Source organism: Chelonoidis abingdonii, chromosome 6 (genome assembly GCF_003597395.2).
Source record: "Chelonoidis abingdonii isolate Lonesome George chromosome 6, CheloAbing_2.0, whole genome shotgun sequence".
Taxonomy (NCBI): domain Eukaryota; kingdom Metazoa; phylum Chordata; order Testudines; family Testudinidae; genus Chelonoidis; species Chelonoidis abingdonii.
The window spans coordinates 22,291,659-22,311,258 of record NC_133774.1 but is presented as its reverse complement, the minus strand read 5'-3'; the positions used below and the strand labels follow the sequence as shown (position 1 = coordinate 22,311,258).

General features: G+C 41.5%; 1 protein-coding gene across 1 annotated transcript in view; it reads right to left on the bottom strand.

The window, feature by feature from the left end:
- Nucleotides 1-19,600, bottom strand: part of NEDD4L (NEDD4 like E3 ubiquitin protein ligase) — a 413,015-nt gene that overhangs the window by 89,351 nt on the left and 304,064 nt on the right. The window contains exon 6 of the mRNA XM_075067477.1: nucleotides 10,421-10,471. Coding sequence (XP_074923578.1) covers nucleotides 10,421-10,471 — 51 coding nt within the window. The remainder of the gene's footprint in view (nucleotides 1-10,420; nucleotides 10,472-19,600) is intronic.

The following is a 19,600-nucleotide window of genomic DNA, read 5'->3' as shown; positions in this document are numbered from 1 at the left end:
AAAAAGAGAGAGATTTGGTGCTAAGGAACAAATAGAAAATTATTTTGACAGATAAATGATTATCAATTTTTTTCATTGTTCTTTTATGCTGAAAGCATCATAATCAAAGAGCTCTGAAACTTACTAAGTTTTTTGTCCTGTCTGTTCTTTGACTTGTTTGGCAAGTCTCTGGACTTTCTTGTACTTCAACTTTGCCATCTACATGCTGGACTAATTAAAGCCCCGCGCCCCCTCTCCGGTGGCAACTCAGCTGGAGCGCGGCAAGCCCGTGGCCTGCTTCCCGGCTGGAGCTCGGGCTTTAATAGCCTCCAGAGCCCTGGGTAGTGAGGGGCTCCGGGGGCTATTAAAGGGCCAGGGCTCCAGTGCCTCTGCCACCCGGTCCTTTAAATAGCCACCAGAGCCCACCACCCCCATGCATTCCCAGGGCTCCCACGGCTATTTAAAAGGTCCAGGCAGGGTAGAAGCTGGGAGCCTGGCTTTTTAAATAGCCCACAAAGCCTGGGATAGCAGGGAGCTTGGGCTATTTTAAAGGGCTAGGCCTCCACTGCCTCTGCTGCACCCCTGCCCTGCCCACACCGCCCGCTCCCCTGCTGCAGCCAGCTCTGCACCCATGCCCACAGCCAGTCCTGTCAAACCTCCTGCCGTGTCGCCAGTCACCCCTGCCACACACACCTGGCCCTGCCAAAGCCAGCCAGCCCACACGCATGCTGCCCGCACCAGTCCTGCACACCTGCCCGTGTCTCCAGCAACCCTGCTGCATCCCCTGCCTGAAGCTAGCCAGTCTCACACTCCTCTGTCCCAGCCTCTGCCAACCCCTGCTGCATCCCCTGCAGCCTGCCTGAAGCCAGCCCGCCCCACACATGCCCTATTTCCAACCAGCCCCGCACCCTTGCCCTGCCTGCAGCCAACCCTACCTCCAGTCAGCCCCTGCCTGCCTCCAGCCAGCCCCATGTCCACTTTGCCTGCAGTTCCAGGCAGTAACCCTGCACACCTGCTTCAATGAGGGGCAGGGAAGCAGTGGGACCACGCATGTGAAACGGCATCATTAATAACCACCAACAGCATATATGATGCAATGTACCTAATATATATATTTTATTATATTAAGTATAGGAAAGAAATAATACATGAAAGAAAGTGAAAGGCTTTTTCCATTTTTTTTTTTTTTTTAAGTCATCCCTGCCAGGGCCCCGTCGAAAATTTCAATTGGCCCCACATTCCTAAGCCGGCCCTGAAGGCAGAGGTGTGTATCCCCGCTCCGGCCCAGCTGAGCTTCAGAGGCTTCCTTTATACTTCCTCCTTGCCCTGTGCTTCGGCAATGGGGTGGGATGGGTTGCTCTGCCCACCAAAGGAGTATAGTGCTTCCTTGTCTCCGGTCCAGAGGCGGGCCATCTATACCTACTACAATACCACTTCTGATTTCGGAGATGCTGAGGACTTGGAGCTCTTATGGTCTTCAAATGGAGTTTTGGGTACCTGCACCTCCTGGAAATCAGATTTGTTGAGCAGACTAGTGTACAATTCAAGAACTGACAACCCCAAGTGTACACCAGGCCTGCAGCCTGGGGTTTTCCTACGCCGGAGCTTCTCAGCTCCCTTGGCCTTTCCCCAGCCCTGCTCCAATCTAGGTTCCCTGCTTGGCACCTTGCAGCCAGGCCCTTCTCCCTCTACAGGCAGAGGGGGACTGACTGGGTCCTGGCTCATTGCCGCTTATAGGGGCCAGCTGGGCCTGACTGGAGCATGGCCACAGCTGAGCCTACTTTCCCCAATCAGCCCAGGATTCTTGCCCCAGCCCTCTCCTGTGCTGGTTTTAAACCCCTCAGGGCAGGAGCGGGTAACCACCCCGCTACACCCCCCAATTGAAACTATCTGCCTATTATCACAGACCTATGAAACCTTATTAAATTCAGTTACCATGTGGAGAGTAACAGATCATGTGCCTTTAGGGATAATTCTTGGGTCCCAGCTGCTCCCTGCCCCCCTCATTGAAGCAGGTGTGCAGGGTTACTGCCCTGGGAACTGCAGGGCACAAGTGGACATGGGGCTGGCTGGAGGCAGGGCAGGGGCTGACTGGAGGTAGGGTCTGGCTGCAGGCAGGGCAAGGGGTGCGGGGCTGGTTGGAAATAGGGCATGTGTGGGGCGGGCTGGCTTCAGGCAGGGCTGCAGGGGGATGCAGCAGGGGTTGGCAGGGCTGGAGACAGAGGAGTGTGAGACTGGCTAGCTTCAGGCAGGGGGATGCAGCAGGGGTTGGCTGGAGACAGGGCAGGGTGTGCAGGACTGGTGCGGGCAGCAGTGCGTGTGGGGCTGGCTGGCTTTGGGCAGGGCCACAGGTGTGTGTGGCAGGGGTTGACTGGCGACACGGCAGGAGGTTTGACAGGGACTGGCTGTGGGCATGGGGTGCAGAGCTGGCTGCAGGCAGGGGGAGCGGGGCTGGTGTGGGCAGGGCAGGGGGTGCAGCAGAGGCAGCTGGAGGCCTAGCCCTTTAAATAGCCCCCAAGCTCCCTGCTATCCCAGGGCTTTGTGGGCTATTTAAAAAGCCCAGGGCTCCCCAGCTTCTACCCTGCCCTGGACCTTTTAAATAGCCGTGGGAGCCCTGGGGAATGCATGGGGGTGGTGGGGCTCTGGTGGCTATTTAAAGGACCGGGGTGGCAGAGGCACCTGGAGCCCTGGCCCTTTAAATAGCCCCCGGAGCCCCTCACTACCCCAGGGCTCTGGAGGCTATTTAAAGGCCCGGAGCTCCAGCCGGGAGAGCAGGGCCACGGGGCTTGCCGCGCTCCAGCTGAGGTTCCAGCCGGGAGAGCGGGGCCGCGGGGCTTTATTAGCTCCAGCATGTAGATGGCAAAGTTGAAGTACAGAAAAGTCCAGAGACTTGCCAAACAAGTCAACAGAACAGACAGGACGAAAAAACTTAGTAAAGTTTCAGAGCTCTTTGATTATGATGCTTTTCAGCAATAAAAGAAACAATGAGAAAAAAATTGATAATCATTTCATCTGTCAAAATAATTTTCTATTTGGTTCCCTTAGCACCAAAATATTACTGTTACCTTATTACGAGGCATGTGGATAACTCACAATTACAGAGCCTGGACTCTTAGCCACGCACAGGGGAACTGTGTTGAGACATTTTACTGATTGTAGAGAGAGAACTGGGAGCAGCTAATGCCTTTTCAAACTAACTTACACAATATGTGTCTCTAAGTCAGCTTTTCCTCTTTATTTTTCATTTTAATTTTGGCTAACGCATGACTAAAAACGAATGTAAAAATAGCATGTGATTATTCACACCATATGTGTTCTGCAGTATCTTGTACGACATTACGCTACATATTATAGTAGTGGGGCTTATCACATCTAAATTGTAGATTGCCACACACATCTATAAAGGACAACCTTCGCCCACACATTACAGAACATGTGCTGTTGGGTCTATCAGAATACATGGTCATCCAACAACTTTACAACTTACACTATACTCCTCCAACTACTTAATATACAAGCAGCCAATAAGCGTTATGACTCATGCAGACCTCACCATTAAAAAATTATGAGCTCGGAATGAATATGTGCAATCTCTCAACATGCAACACACACACCCCTCTCCCGCTAAATATGAATATTAAAAATAGATATCGGATGCCATTCCTATAATACATAGCATAGGAATTAGTTCTGATTTGTCCATATATAAGGGATCTCTTATACTACTATTATTTCTATTGTCATGTACATATTTGTCACTTCCATGCAATACTATGTTCCTACATTAAAATATAAACTGAAAACTATACCCTCATATATGATGTAAGTTAATACAAGGATAAGGTATATAGTATTTATTAAATCCAAAAGTATGTTTAAATAATGTTAGGATTGCAACCAAGAAATTAAAACATTACTGTATCAGTTAAACATATCTTAAGATATAAAATACAGAGTTACTCTGCTTTATTTACAAACATTAATGGATAGAAGGTCTACCAAAAATGGAGCAAGGATTTACTTATAAACATTTATTTATGCATAAAATTTTTTTTTTGGTGGGATCCAAGCTTTCTGTGCCCTGGGCTCAAAATTTTTACATTTTTACTTGTAGACAATTTAAAATAGTTGGCAGAATATCAGGAGCATAAAAAGGCAAAAAAAAAAAAACGTAAAGAAAATTTGTTTTGGGCATATATTTATTGAAAAAACAAACCTGGATTTTTGTAACCATTAAATGGCATAATGGCATATATTGATCAAGCTGATGCTCACTATGAAGTATTTATTTAAATTATCCAGCTCCTGCCATATCCATAAATTTTACCTGTGTGCAGACAGTGTGTTAGAAAAATGTATTCAAAAGTATATTATACTAGTAATAGGAACAAGATTGCCCAACAACACATTAACTCACATATTAAAGAAAATACTGCTTCAATGTGCAGAATCCTGACCAAGAAGGATGTGAGTCAAAGACATGATGGTTTTACACTCGTCCTCAAGTAAAAAGAGGTCTGCGGCAACGCTTAGCAAGTTGGAAAGCTCCTGTCGAGAGCCTCACTTGCATTTTATAGAACAATTCTGAGAAGGAAGACTTTCATCCAATCAGTGAGTGCAAGAATGCAAGCGTGTTGTGTATTGTGTGTTAGGGTTTGAGAATGTTTAGATGCATCCGCTGATAGACTTCATATATTTTACAATTTCTAAAATAGATTCCTGACATATAAGACTGTAGGACTGGAAGGGACGTCAAGTCATCTGGTCCAGTCCTGCATTGAGGCAGGCTAGTATTATCTATACATCTTATTATCCTGAACGGTGTTTGTCTACATATTTTTAAAACCTCCACGCATGGAAATTCTAACTCCTTGGTAATTTTGTTCTAGTGTTAGTATAGTATGTTAGAAAGTTTTTTTTCTCCCTAACTTGAAACTAAATTACCTTGCTGCAATTTAGCCCATGCTTTGTCCTTCTCAGGAGTTAAAGGAAAAAATTATCACCCTCCTCTCTTAGAAAAACTTTTCCATATTGAGACGTTAGCCCTACTCAGTCTGTCTTCTCAGATAACAAACACAATTTTTTTCAAATCTTTTCTCAATATGTTATATTTTCTAGATTTTACTCATTTTTTGCTCCTCTCTCTTGATTTCTCTAACTTGTCCCGCTTCCAAAGTGTGATCCCAGAATGACCACAAAATTCTGCCTGTTGTATTGCTGAGTAGGTGGAAGATACTTCCTGTGTCTGTGAACTTCAACCTCCTGCTAATACATGTCAAGATTACATTCTTTTTCGCAACAATTTATCAGGGTGACAGATGTCCATTTTATAGGGAAGTCCTGATATTTTGGGGCTTTTTTTTTTTTTTTAATATGGGTTCTATTACTCCACCTCACGATCCATTTTTCACACTTGCTATTTAGCATCTAAGCCTACAACAGTAATATTGCATCTAAATGATACTCAATATCATTACTAAATTTGCATTATTACTTCAGCGTTATCTGGATAGGCATTCCCTTCAATAATGCAAAACAGTAAAAGAATTTATTTTAGTCACATTTGCTACAGTCAAAGGTCAATCATTAAAAAAATTACATTTTTAAAATAGAATTTTCATTAACTTGATTGCTTTATTTACTCCTTTCTACATGTAATGTCTGTAGAAGACTCACTATTAGCTTCTGGGGAGTTGTTCTGTAACAGAAAATAGTCACAAAGGACCTGTCACCCCGAAAGAACCCCAGCTATATGAATGGGGGGTTCTTAAAAAGCCTCCATCTACTGTTCAGCAGCTTGTCATACAGTGCTGTAACCCGGGTGTTCCAGGTCTGATGTGGAAGACTCAAATCTGCCCATCACCATCAGTAGCAAAAAGACAAACACAGCACTAAGTACTTTTACAAAGAAATCTCCCTACCCTTCTCTGAAGCAATCTAATTTATTAACTCATCCCAGTTTATCTGCCTTGCTGCCTAGTTCTCCATAGAAATAACTGCCAGATCACTTAACCTTTCCTGTCTCAGGGACATTCTTAGCTAGGACTTGATTAATTTGAGTTTGCTTTCATTACAGGAAGACAGCAAAATATATGCAGTGCTGGTTCCATGTTAGGGAAACTCACTGAAAGACCTTTCATGTATGTAGCTAAAGAGATCAATGGGTTCCTTTGTTTCTAAGTCATCCTTAAAGATTAATTTGCAAAAACTGCAAAGAGCTCAATCTTGTTTTCAAAACTCTCAGACTTTAAATCCTCTGGGCAGATACTTGCTAAGTTTCAAGTGTGCCTCTATAGGTTTTTGCTGCTGAGACTTAGTTTCCTGCTCGTCAAAAAAGCAAACCTTTCTGACTTTATCATACATAGGCACACTATTCTCCAAGTGTGTTAATAGTGTGTCTAAGACGGGTTTTGAAATTTTTTTTCAGGAACTGATGATCTTTTGTCCTTTGGCAAGTTCACCTGGCATTATTTTTCTCTTTTGACTTTATTTTTCTTTGGGCTGCATGGATATTCCTAACATTTCAATCTGCGAAGCAGGAGCTTTCTTACATGCAATGAACCCAAAAGCCCATAATTCTGACAAAGCATCTTAAACGCCACTAAGTAAACTGCAAGCCATTTGAATGTCAAGATCCAGACTCAAATTTGTTGCTCATAATGTTAATTTTTGATGAGATAGTATATCTTGTCTCTTCCACAACAACAGTTGAAAGCTCTGGTTTGCAAGCTATCAGCTTCCAACTTAAGTTCTAGTGTAAGATTGCATGAAGCCATGATTGTGTCTAAAAAGCATCAAAAACACCCTCAACCTGTTTTTTAGTGGTTGGATTCCCTCTGCCTTTGCTGACCATCTTGTCATGTTTTGAAATTTTTCACGCTAATATACTTTTTCAACATAGCCCATAGAAGCAGAAAATAAGCTACACAATCTCCGAACAATTCCAACCTGAGGAACAATCTTTGAAGCAGCTTCCCTGACAGTTTCAGTGAATGGGCAGCACATGGGACAAAAGACGTGCTAATTTACTTGCTGGATTTGATTTTCAACACTGTTGTATGCTGCAGCCACCTTAGCTCTGTGTCACAGCTGTGGCCCTTGCAATCAGCCATAACTAAACAGTTTTCTTCCCCAGCTTCTCTAATATCCACACCAGTACAGGGAAGAGTATCTACAAAGCTCTCAACAACCTTCACTCCGTTTTTCAGAACCTCTACATACCGTAACACCCAATATATTTGTTTCATTCAGAAGAGATCTGGAGTGCAAACGAACATAACAGAGAAATACTTAGTTATCCTAAACTCCTCAAAAATAGTCTGCCATATCTTTCTTGCAATCCTATCTATAAATTTATTTTGAATTTGGTGTGATAAGTACTTCACCTTTGCAGTACTGGTTTTAGTAGCTTCCACATGATCTTGCAACACACTATCATATCTTGCAAGCATTTCAGGTAAACTCCAAAAGTTAGCACTATGAGGACTGTTTAATTTCTCATCTCTCAATCCTAAGTAAAGCAGAAGATGATGTAAAATATGGCACCACATGATCTTCTGCACTTGATAGCAGGTTTGCATACCCTTCTCAATTGTGAAAACCTTTTCCAATTGTTCTGCAAATTCCATCCAGTGAGCGATTGCCTCCATGTATTCCTTTGTACATTTATATTGGCAAATTTGTACACTAAAGTGGAAAAAGTTTGTGAATGCAGTTTTATGAAAGGAAGATGATGAATTTGGCTGGAAAAGCAAAGAAGCAAAACAGAACGCGGTGGCAAGACTAACTGTACATGAATCAAGATCAGTGGTGTAATTTCCCATTAGGCGTTTGATAAAGAACCACAATTTTAATACTTGCCTTCTTTAGCATTCACTAGGCAAAAAGTCTTCTTGTAAATTAACAATGAGACAGTTTTCTACTAAAACCAGGCCAACAGAATCCATCACTTGGAGCCAAATAGCTGGATCTTTCTTGTCAAAGTCAAAATTCTGCCCCATGCTTTCAATAATCAAACCATGTTCATTGTCCACGTCCATAAGTAGAGGGCAACTTTCTGTGTCTAGAATCAGATACTGTGCCACTCAAACCTGAAAGCCAAATCAACATCCTCACTAGCTAAGGAAGGCTCTGAAGTGAAAGCAGCAAAAACATCTGCACATTTTTCATCTGGAACACCCAAACAGGGAGTGGGAAAAATGCCTGCATTCATGGGGAAGCAGAGCAGAGGTAGCACCTCTGAGCAGGGATGGTGCAACCTAGAACCTGGGGAGGGGCCAGGAGATGCTGGAAGGGACATGGATCCTCCCACACTGGCCGCCCAACATCTTATAGGGACAGCCTCTGAGCTGAGTCCAGAAGAGAGGGAATGGGGTGGGGTAGGGAGAAGCAGGAATGGGAGGGCAAAAACAGCAGCCGCAGCACAGACCCCAAGGATTGAGAGCTCCTTCCTCAGCTTCCCTGTCACTGTACCCCCACCCCGAGAGACTTCAGGCCCCATCAAATCCCACTGCATCCCAAGCGATGCCAACCCCTCTGAACCTGACTGCATCACCAGGCCCGTGTCCCCACAGAATCCCCCAAATCCTCCAAGTTCCCAATCCCAGTGAATTTCACTGCACCCCCAACTCCCTATCCGCAGACAGACCTTCCCGTATCTGAGAGAATCTCAATCCTACTGAATTTCACAGTGCGCCCAATTCCCGCTGCCCCAACGCCAGTACATCCTACTGTAACCTCATCTTTACAAAAGCCATCCCCTATTTTGGTGTAGATATCAATGAAGCACTAAATGTGGCCTCCGAATACACCATTTGGGGCATGAAATGGAGAAGCCTGGGGCCTCATAATGGAAGAAACGAGTGAAGTTTTAAAAAAAAAATCCCTTTATAGACCTGGTTGCACTGGAACCATTTTAACTCCCCCTTAACACAGCCCTGTTCTCATTACCGCAGCCTATGGCTACTGCTCTTACTAGGACTGAAGTAGTGCTCAAAACACGCTAGGCATTTTCCAGGCCCCAAATGGTGTATGATCTTAGACAGACAACGCACACATTTATAGGATTAAACAGAAGCCTAGGAGTGGTGGAGTTGGGTTAGGTCAGCAACAGAAAACAAAGTAAAAGCAGTGATTTTTAAGGAAAGGCTTGGAGGAGACTGAGTTTGCTTGGCTCACAGGAAAGAAAATTGTTCGAAACCCTGGGGGCAGCAGTGTGAAAAGAGACGAGAAAGATGATTATAAGAACATTACAGTAGTTAAGTGAGAAATGACCAGACTGTGGGCTAGCATTTCAGTCACCATTTTAAACACAATAGTCGAGGTAGAGCTAAGGAAGAAGCAACAGAAATGGTGACAGCCTGCAGTCTCTAGCTACCCTTTCTCCAGGCCCAACACTCCCAAAGAGGAAAACTTCTCCAAGCTGCTGTGACTTGTGGGGCCACCGAACTTTTCCTTAGTTTGTGGTGCTTCACACTCTCCTGATAGCTACTAATGTTGCTGCTGTAGCAATGGCAGCTGTAAAGAGACGGGATTACACCTTCGGTAGAGAGAAAAGTCTGTGTAAGATTTATGTAAAAGTTTCTCACATAAGACCCTGACAAAGAGGAATACAGAATCAAAGAAATATAGCGCTGGAAGGAACATCAGAAGTTTATCTAGTCCAGTGGTAGGCAACCTATGGCATGTGTGCTGAAGGCGGAATGCGAACTGATTTTCAGTGGCACTCACACTGCCCAGGTCCTGGGCACTGGTCTGGGAGACTCTGCATTATAATTTAATTTTAAATGAAGCTTCTTAAACATTTTAAAAACCTTATTTACTTTACGTACAACAATAGTTTAGTTATATATTATAGACTTATAGAAAGAGACCTTCTAAAAACATTAAAATGCATTATTGGCATGTGAAACCTTACGTTAAGAGTGAATAAATGAAGACTTGGCACATCACTTCTGATCTAGTCCATCCTCCCAGGCTTACACTTTGAAAGCTTTTTCCTAATATCTAACTTAAATTTCCCTGGCTGCAGATAAAGTCCACTGCGCTTCTTGTCCTACCTTCAGTGGACATACAGTACAATTGATCACAACAGCCCTTAACATATTTGAAGATTTATCAGCAACCTCCATCTCAGTCTTTTCTCAAGACTAAATATGCCCCGTATATTTAACCTTTCCTTATAGATCAGGTTTTCTGAGCCTGGCTCTCCTCTGGACTCTGATTTGTCCAGAACTTTCTTAAAACGTGGCATCTAAAACAGTACGCCACGTGAGGCCTCACTAATGCCAAGTAGAATGGAATGATTACCGCGCATGTCTCACACACGACATTCCTATTAGTACACCCCAGAATGATATTAGCCTTTTTCACAACAGTTCCACATTATTGGCTCATATTTAATTTGAGATCCATTATGTATAAGCATATAAACATCTCTTACCGGTAGATGATTAAGTGGCACATCCACTTGACCCAGGAAGTCGTCTCTAGTCTGTTAATAAAACAGAAAGGAAAAAAATGTTTATTAGTTCATTTTTAAACCAAAAGGAAGGGGCGAAATGGCAAACAGAAGTCAGGTGACAGTGGAGCCAGAGACAACTCTGTACTAATATTTTACTAAGCCTAGACTCTACCCCCACACATGCCAACCATCCCTACTTGGCAGGCATGGTTCCTGGACTTTAGCAAAATATTTATTATATTTCTACTATGTCCCTCCAAAAGGTTCCCCTAGGCCACTGAATACAATTGCACTACTAACAACTTTTAGTTAATGTTTCCTCTAATAACCTGCTGTCAATGCAACATATTAAAAACTCTCAAGTGTATTCCCATATACTCCACTGGACTCCTGGCATTGTGCATAGTGTAGACTACATGCATTTAAAAGCTAAACTTAAGTTACTACCCAGTCATGTTTACTTCAAAATTTCAAAATATAGAGTGCTGCTCCTCTCCAACTAAGTCAGCCAACCAATCAATCTGGGTTGATGTGAATGAAATGTAAACAATTGACTCCCATATTAAGAGCTTGCTTATCAATGTTCTACCAAAAGAAAATTAAAATATCACTGTATATATTTTTTAAGAACAAGTGACAGGGTGTTCTCAATGACTGAAGTATTTACCTTATGACATGCAGTGATTCATCACACCTGGAGCCTTTTGATTAAGCTTTCAATCCCCCTTCTGAAGACCCACATTGCCCGTTACAGCTGATCTACATGCAGTTTTTGTACCTCTAACTACATCAGTTTAGAAACAGATATAGTTAAAGCACATGGATGCAGCATCACTAGTATAAAGGTATTAATATCAGCACAGTTTATTTCTGTTGCACATAAAAAGACAAAGGGCTTGTACTGCTTTAACGATATTAGTTTCTAAACAGATATGGTAAAGAAGTAAAGCCTGCCTTTACTATGATAACTAAGCTGCAATTACTGGCTCTTGTGAAAACAGCACTGCTCTATAACAGAGACTGAGGCCCTATGGAATCATTTTATTTATGGTGCTTGCAGCCTCAGGCTTTGAATTTACTTTTCAGATCATTCTGATCTCTAGGCAGAGACACGGCCTTATTATCGAATATAACACAGAATAAAAGGGGTTCTGGATTTATATTCTGGCTGAGCCCTCTTTCAGGACAGATTTTCCCTCTACTTGGATTGAATGATCTATTGTGGATCCCTTGCAGTTCCAACAAGAATCTTGTAAGTCTGTACAGCTGATGTATTGAGTGAACAATGGACCATGGTAATGTACATTTTTATAGTCTTTGTATGGAATGCTTGAAAGAATACTTTTCACCCCAGTGTCTGAAGTTCTGAATTCTTTATTCACATCTCTCTCCACTATTACAAACAAAACTAAAACAATAATTTTGAGTCTTCAAAAATATAAATGTCTTAAAACCAGTATCAACCCTTCACTCCACTGCCTTGATTGATAGGTTACATCTAAAATAAAATTGTAAACTCTTTGGGGGCAGGGACCACATCTTTCTAATTGTCCTGTAAAACATTTAGTACAACGATAGCTGAAAAACCAAACATCTCAAATGTTTTCATTGGCATAATGATGACATACAATAAATAAAATGCTATGATTCAATAGCAACCATCTCCTTCCAGGATAGAAACTTTGCTACATTGTCAGTGGAGCTGTTTGGATTCCTTTACTGGGGATAGTTTAACAAGTACTAAGCACCTATGCTGCTTATTGCACCAATAAAGGGGAAGATGTTTTCCAGCAGAAGTTGTCCCATCAACTTGCATTCATAATAATTATAATGTCAGTGTTAGTGCCCTGCAATATGAATGCAATTCATTTTAGTGTTATACTACTATTAAAAATACAAAACAAGGACAACGGATCTCAAAAAAGCAACTTTACAATAAGCATAAGAAAAACAATGCTGAATTTCCTGCCCCCGCCTTTTTTTTTTTTTTTTTTTAAATTTTAAGGCAGTTAGTGCATTGTCAAATCCTCCTATGTGCCCAATATGTTTTCATTATTCTAATATTAGAGAGCGATTGTGCAGTTAGAACAGAGAAAGTAAAGAACAAAATATATCTTCACATTAAAAATACAGTACGTCAGCACCAAATAAAGTATTTCATGACTGACTGGATAGGATGGAGAATTAGATTACGAAATAAGCTAAACAACCGCGGTACTCTCACTTCTTTGATAGATGAAAACTGAATTGATGAGCTGGATGAGAGAGATTTTAGTGCCCTATTACCATACCGCAGAGCCAGCTCATCCTCTGGAATACATGCATTTAGGTTTATTACTGTACTGTTCACAAAATGGCATCTCTAAATTCAGATTTTTGGAACCTGCTACCACCCCTGTTGCTGTACTCTTAAAAAAGCCCACAACAAAGTTATCCATGGCTTTTTTGGCATCTTACATGTAGTAATGAACCTACAAGCTTACTGCACAGAATTTAAATATTCCTGTTCCACATGTAATTTCCAACATAGATGATGACAGAACAGCTCTGAGTTAAAATTAAAACCATACAGCTCTCCATTTCTGTTTACACTGTGCACGTCAAGGACAACGCTTGCAAAGTGAAAGTAAAGATGATTATAAACATTAACTGGAAAAATCAAGTTAGATAGATTGTCAATAGTTTGTCAAGGATAAAGCCAACTGGTCTAAACTGGTGCTCTACAAGTAACTATTGGATGTGCTGATTTAACAGAGCAAGGTTTCAAAACATGGCAGTGCTGCCAAAACCTATGAAGTCATATAAACAGACTATCTGAGCGGATGTGCAATTTTAACAAGTTAGGATAACCCTAATACATATTAAAAGGCAGCGTACTTCCGTGGTAAGATAGTATGGTTCAGTGGGCAGGACAGAGGACAACTAAATCCGGAGACTTGGATTCTATTTCTAGCTCTGCTACTGACTTGTTTAACTTTGGACAAATAATTAGCATTTCTGCAGCTGTTTCCCACTGCTTTTGTAAGTTGTTTTGTGCTCCACAGATGTGAAGCACTGCTAAGTATGTTTTCCACTGTGATGTGAACAGAATAAAACTTTCACTCATATTAAACTATTCATTTAGTGTGTTACAGAAATTTAATATAAATTAAATTGATCTTCAAATACTTCAATGCAATTGTTAGAAATACTCACTTTAGAGCCCGTTCTATTTAACAGAGCAAGCTCAAATAGTTCTTTGAAGTTGCACTACTGCAATGTATGCATCACATAGCAGATTAAACCACATTAACCTAGCTGAAAGCATTTCTGTTGTGCAGTCCATCAAAAGAATATCAAATGTTAATGAACTGAGCCTCTCAACACTCAGGAGTAAATAAGTATTACACCTATTTTTACCAAGGGAAACTGAGGCAGGTTGAATTTGTTGCAAGGAGTGTCAAGAATAGAAAAGATTACTTTGCTCCAAGTTCTATGCCTTAATTACAAGGCCAGCTTTCCTCTTCTAGGTGCACCACACAGAACATAATGAAAACATCTTTTAAGAAAAGACTAATCAACCCAATGAAAGTGATGCTTATTATGACTCTACACTGAATCAACATAACCTCACTCTCTAAGTTTTGACATCTCTTGTGGTTATTTTTAAGGTGGTAAAATGCTCCCAATTTACCTCCTCAGTTATTGCTTTATATCATCTGCCTTACTGAAAACACACACAGAACATCCCCCACTCCCTCCCAATTCCCAAAATGCTACATTCATATCTTTAAGTTTCTTAATCTTGAGACACCACAAACTTCTTCATCTTGAAGTACAGTAATAGAAACCACACAAAAACAAAGAGCAAGAGAGACCGACCCACAATGAGATTACATTTGCTGTGTAGAAATAAAGGTGGAGAATGGATGGACAAACTGGATAGTTCAAAGCAGCAAAAATAAACCCATCAATAATTACTGTAATCATACATGCTCTACTACTAAGAAGTCCAGAGGATAAAGGAAACCTTTTTAGGGTCTTACAGAAAGGTTCAGATTATTTGTTTGATCTTTGCTATACTCAGTGATGCTTTCAAGATGAAAAATCAAAGAACGTGTGGCCACTGGGTAACATTCAGACTACAGAATATGCACTGTGGTCAAACTAACCATTAAATTCCAGTAGCTTAAAAAAGCGACTTATAATTTGTGCAATGGCTTCAAAGTGCTCTTTCACTAATCAGTTTACAGATACAGGGTTTGTCACGGCAAGCTGAGGTGTGAATCTACCACATTAGTGGGCCACATGGGACCTCACTGATGTGCACTAACAGTTTGTTAGTGGACATTATCTACTCTTGTTTCAAAGCAGGGCAGCTAAAAGTTCGTTAACAAACTGTTAGTGCATGCCAGCAAGTCCCACGCAGACCGCTAGTGCATGGCAGGCTAGAGTTACATCTCAGCTTGCCACAAACTAGATGTTAGGTAAGCCCACAGTATTTTAGGTGCCAGAGAGAGAGAAGCATATGAGAAGTTAAACATGTTAGAGAAAATGAGAGGAGTCGGCCTTAAGAATGAAAAGAAAATGTTCCAAGCAGGGGCAGCTCTAGGCACCACCTAAACAAGCAGGTGCTTGGGGCGGCAAAACAAAAGGGGCGGCATAATGCTGGGACCCCAGCTCAAACCTGAGGCAGCGTCCTGGGCTGGATCCCGACCTCCCTGGGGGTAGTAACCAACCTGTTGTTCTGCCACCAGAGTGCAGAGGGGCAGGGAGCTAGCTAAGTGGGGAGTGTGTCCCTGCTGCTCTCCCATGGGCAGCGGCTACCCCCCCTTCAGGCAGGAGCTAGTAGTGCGGCCCTGCCCCAGCTGCAGAGGATGGGCGGAACATGGGGCCTGGGTGGGCCGCTGCCCCAGGGGGTGGGCGGTAGCCACTGTCCATACACTTCCCAAACCAATTCTGAAGAAAACACTGAATATTCTAATTACTTCCTTATTAACTAGCCAACTTACTGACACAGTACCTTCAACAGTGGTTTCACACCATTCAATGGATTCAACCACATGGGTTGTTCCGATTCTACAGTAGTTCCCTGGAACATACCTACAGAACACATATTCTGAGCTGTACCATGTTTCTCACGTACAGGTGGAATCCACATACATACTGCAGGTCAGATTTACAATTGATCTGATTTGTAAATTGTTCTTTACAATAATTTTGTTGTTTATATGACAATTTATTCACTTACTAGCTCAAGATTAGATCTTTCTCTTCTAAGGAGAAAAAACTAAAAACAAGGCAGAGAAGTTGGGTAAGTGATTGTGCGCTCAGGTTGGAGGGACAAAGGTAGAGATGCAGGCAAGACTGCGAATCCAACTGATCCCTGGGATCAGGCAATCAATCCTACAGACCCACATATCTGCATAGACAGCTGACCCTCTCATTCAGGAACTGTATTGCTTCTGAATTTCTTTCTGCAGCTATGCAGTAGCAGGAGGCACGTAAGAGAACCGTGGAAGTATGTGCTACTTCAAACTGACATCTAATTGGAAATCTGTAGGCTCAGCAGCAAAAAGTCTCCCAATTTACTCCCTTTCAATCTTTCACCCTCAGATCCATAAGCAATGACCCAAATGAACTCCAATGGGATGACCATAGGGTTCCAGGGAAGGGAGTTACTCTGTTACTATATCCTTCATTCCAGGTCAGAGTCCCTTTTTGCCTTTTCCATTATTGTTACGCAAGCAATGTGAACATAATCTGAGAGGGATATTGCCTCCAGTAATTTAGGACTAAAATATGGATTGCCCAGAAATCTGGCAAGATGTATTGTCTGAAATCTAAATCTGTCTACCATAGAAACATACTGCTGGCGCTATAAAAATGCTCTTCCTACAGATGTGATATTGCTACACAAACAAGGAAGCAGAGACTAGCTATGATCCTTTCAGCTCATTAAAAGCTCAGCAAGGTACAGAGAAATGGTGGAAGAAAAAGACGGTTACTCACCTTTGTAACTGGGTTGTTCTTCGAGATGTGTTGCTCATATCCATTCCAAACCCGCCCTCCTTTACCCTCAGTCAGAGTAGCCAGCAAGAAGGAACTGAGAGGCTGCTGGGTCGGCAGGGGTATATATCCAGCACCATTAAGGCGCCAACTCCAGGGGGCTCCACAGCCGACCCGCCAGGTGTTGCTAGGGTAAAACTTCTCCGACAATCGTGCACGCAGCGCGCGCACACCTAATTGAAATCAATATGAGCAAGCACTCAAAGAAGAACTACTGATACGGGAAGTGGTGTTATGTTTTTAAGATGGATGGATTTTTAAAGGGCATAAATAAATGAACCTTGCTAATTTGCATTTAAAATGAATTGAACTTGTTTTAAAGCCATTTTTAAAAATATATTTATAACACTGTATTAATCAGTCATTCATTTTAGTATCTTATCTAAGCATGAGGAATTCCTGCAGCTTGATCTGAAGAGATTCTTGGGTACTGACATTTCCAAAGGAATGAACCTTTGGTAACTGATACAGATACAGCAGTGAAACAGTGCAAGTCTGTGTCCACTTCTCTTATTGGCAAATCTGCAGGCTAGGTTTATTCTTCCCATTCATTAATGTATTACATGGAATAATTTCCCATCATTTCAGTTAACTGTTTAACAAATTTGTCAAAAATCAGTTGCCAGACCAAAAAAAAAAAAACACTCCAGATACCAGCTCTGGTGATTGCTCAAATAACCTGGTGCTCATTTATAACCACACCATGCACAGAATTCCAGGAAGTGCACACAGCTATTCCAAAGCCAAGTTTACATATTTATCATAGCAGAGCATTATTAAGTTAGTACTGTATTAATATTTTATATGATAACAACCCTTAAGAATTTTACTTCTACCTCAAAAATATTTGAATATTATTTGTTTGTACGACAATAACCTCTCTAGACCCTAGTTAGGATCAGGATTGCCCTATGCTCAGTGCTGAACAAATGTATAGTGAGAAGATAGTCTTGCTCCAAAGGGTTTACCGTCTTTTTCAATTAAAATAGAAAATACCACAAAATAATAGAAATTCCACAACCAAAAATCTAAGTTTGTTTTATAGAAGTAACCTGTTGCTTCATTAAAAATAGAAAATTAACGGCAATCACAACGTTTTCTCTACATTTAGAGCCTGACCAGACCAAAGTCCACTGATTCAATGGCCTTTGAATTGGGTTGTTAATGAATACACACTCACACTCAAATGTTTAGATTGGTTCTAGATCTATCTAGAGTTTGCTTTTGGGAATTTAACACCGTTTGTCGCCAGTTCTGCAAACATATAGATGCACTTAATGGTAAGAACATGGATACTCCCACTGACTTCCGTGGGGATACTCACTTAAAGTTAAATACTTCTGTATACTTTTGCAGGATTAGGGCCATCTACAGGAAAACTGTAAATGCTTGTTTGGGAAAAAGTCAGATTTTCTTGAACAGCCTGTACAGCAGATGATAGAGGCCCACATTGTAGCTCCTATAAATTGCAGATCACCCTATCTAGCTCTTCCCCAAGCCCAGAGCTCTCTTCTTCTGAACAGATGACTACTTTTGGGTAACTGCAGCTTTTAGTTCAAAGAAAATACAACAAACATGAAGAAATGAAATGTGAGGTTGGCTGAGAGGAGATACTGTGGTCAAGAGAATGAGTAAGTCCTGAGTTCTCTCTCTATCACTGAGTTGCAGTGCAAGTTTAGGTACATCATTTCCACCTTGTCCTTCAGTTTCCCCATATCTAAACTGAAATACTACTATTTGGTTCTCTCTCAGACTGAGGTATTCTGTGGATGAATGTGTATGCAATACTTCGAACATACAACTCCCCCATATAAGCAGTATTATCCTTTGTGTTTATTAAGATTTAACATTTTGGGTAGCTCAGATTGTAAACTCTTTGGGGCAGGGACTGCTTTTGTTGTGTTTGTACACCGTATAGCAAAATGGGATCCTGGTTCAGGATTAGTGCTCTTAGATCAGGTCAGCAATCTTTCAGAAGTGGTGTGCCAAGTCTTCATTTATTCACTCTAATTTAATGTTTCATGTGCCAGTAATATATTTTAATGTTTTTAGAAGGTCTCTTTCTATAAGTCTATAATATATAACTAAACTATTGTTGTATGTAAAGTAAATAAGGTTTTTAAAATGTTTAAGAAGCTTCATTTAAAATTAAATTAAAATGCAGATTCCCCTCGGTCTGGTGGCCAGAACCCAGACAGTGTGAGTGCCACTGAAAATCAGCTCGCGTGCCGCCTCTGTTGCCTACCAGTCTTAGGTGCTACCATAATAAATCATCTATGAAAAAGATGCTGACTGCTAGGACTTCAAGATTTCTCACATTGTCAAGCATTGTGGTTTTCAGTGGCCTCTGATCACTAACAAGTCTCCCCAATGAGGGATTTTTTTTTTTTTTGACCAAGTAGTTTACATGAAGACACTACTGTGGATAGGTTGTGCCTTAACATCCAGACTAGCCATTCAACGTGCTGTGATAGAGTTTTCAAGGTGGTAAATTAAGAAATGGTATCCACTGTAAATTAAGAAGAAATGTTTTCAACTGTACTTTCCAGGGAGAGGAAAGTCTAAGTACTAAGTTCCATTCTGAGTTAAGAGCCTTAGAATTTCACAGAAAGGCAAAGCTTCCTGACTGAGAAAAGAATGAAGGGGGTGAGAGGGCAGGAAGGTCAGTGGAGTTTCACCTGCTAGCATGGGGTTAGCACTTTTATTTTTATGTTTTGGTATGGTGAGTAATTTCAGAGAGCACCAATATGTTTCAAACTTTGACGTGGATACTAGATTCCACTCTCCCCCTCCCCTGGTATCCTGGAATTTCTCATTTTATCCTTCCAGCGTTGTGACTTGCAACTGTCGATATTTCTCAGTATACAATGCTTTTGCTACTATAGAAGCAAGCCCTAAACTTAGGTTCCAAAGATCCTCTTGCAATGCAGCTTACTTATCTCAAAATTGCAGATATTTTAAGTTTGAAGAGCACATTTTGAAGAGTGCTATTAGCATGTAACTTCTATTTCAATTGGGTGAATTAACACACATCCCTCATCTTAACTTCTGTATGACCCAAATACTCCGTCTTCTTGTTGGTATTTTGATCCAAGTAGGCTATTGTCAATT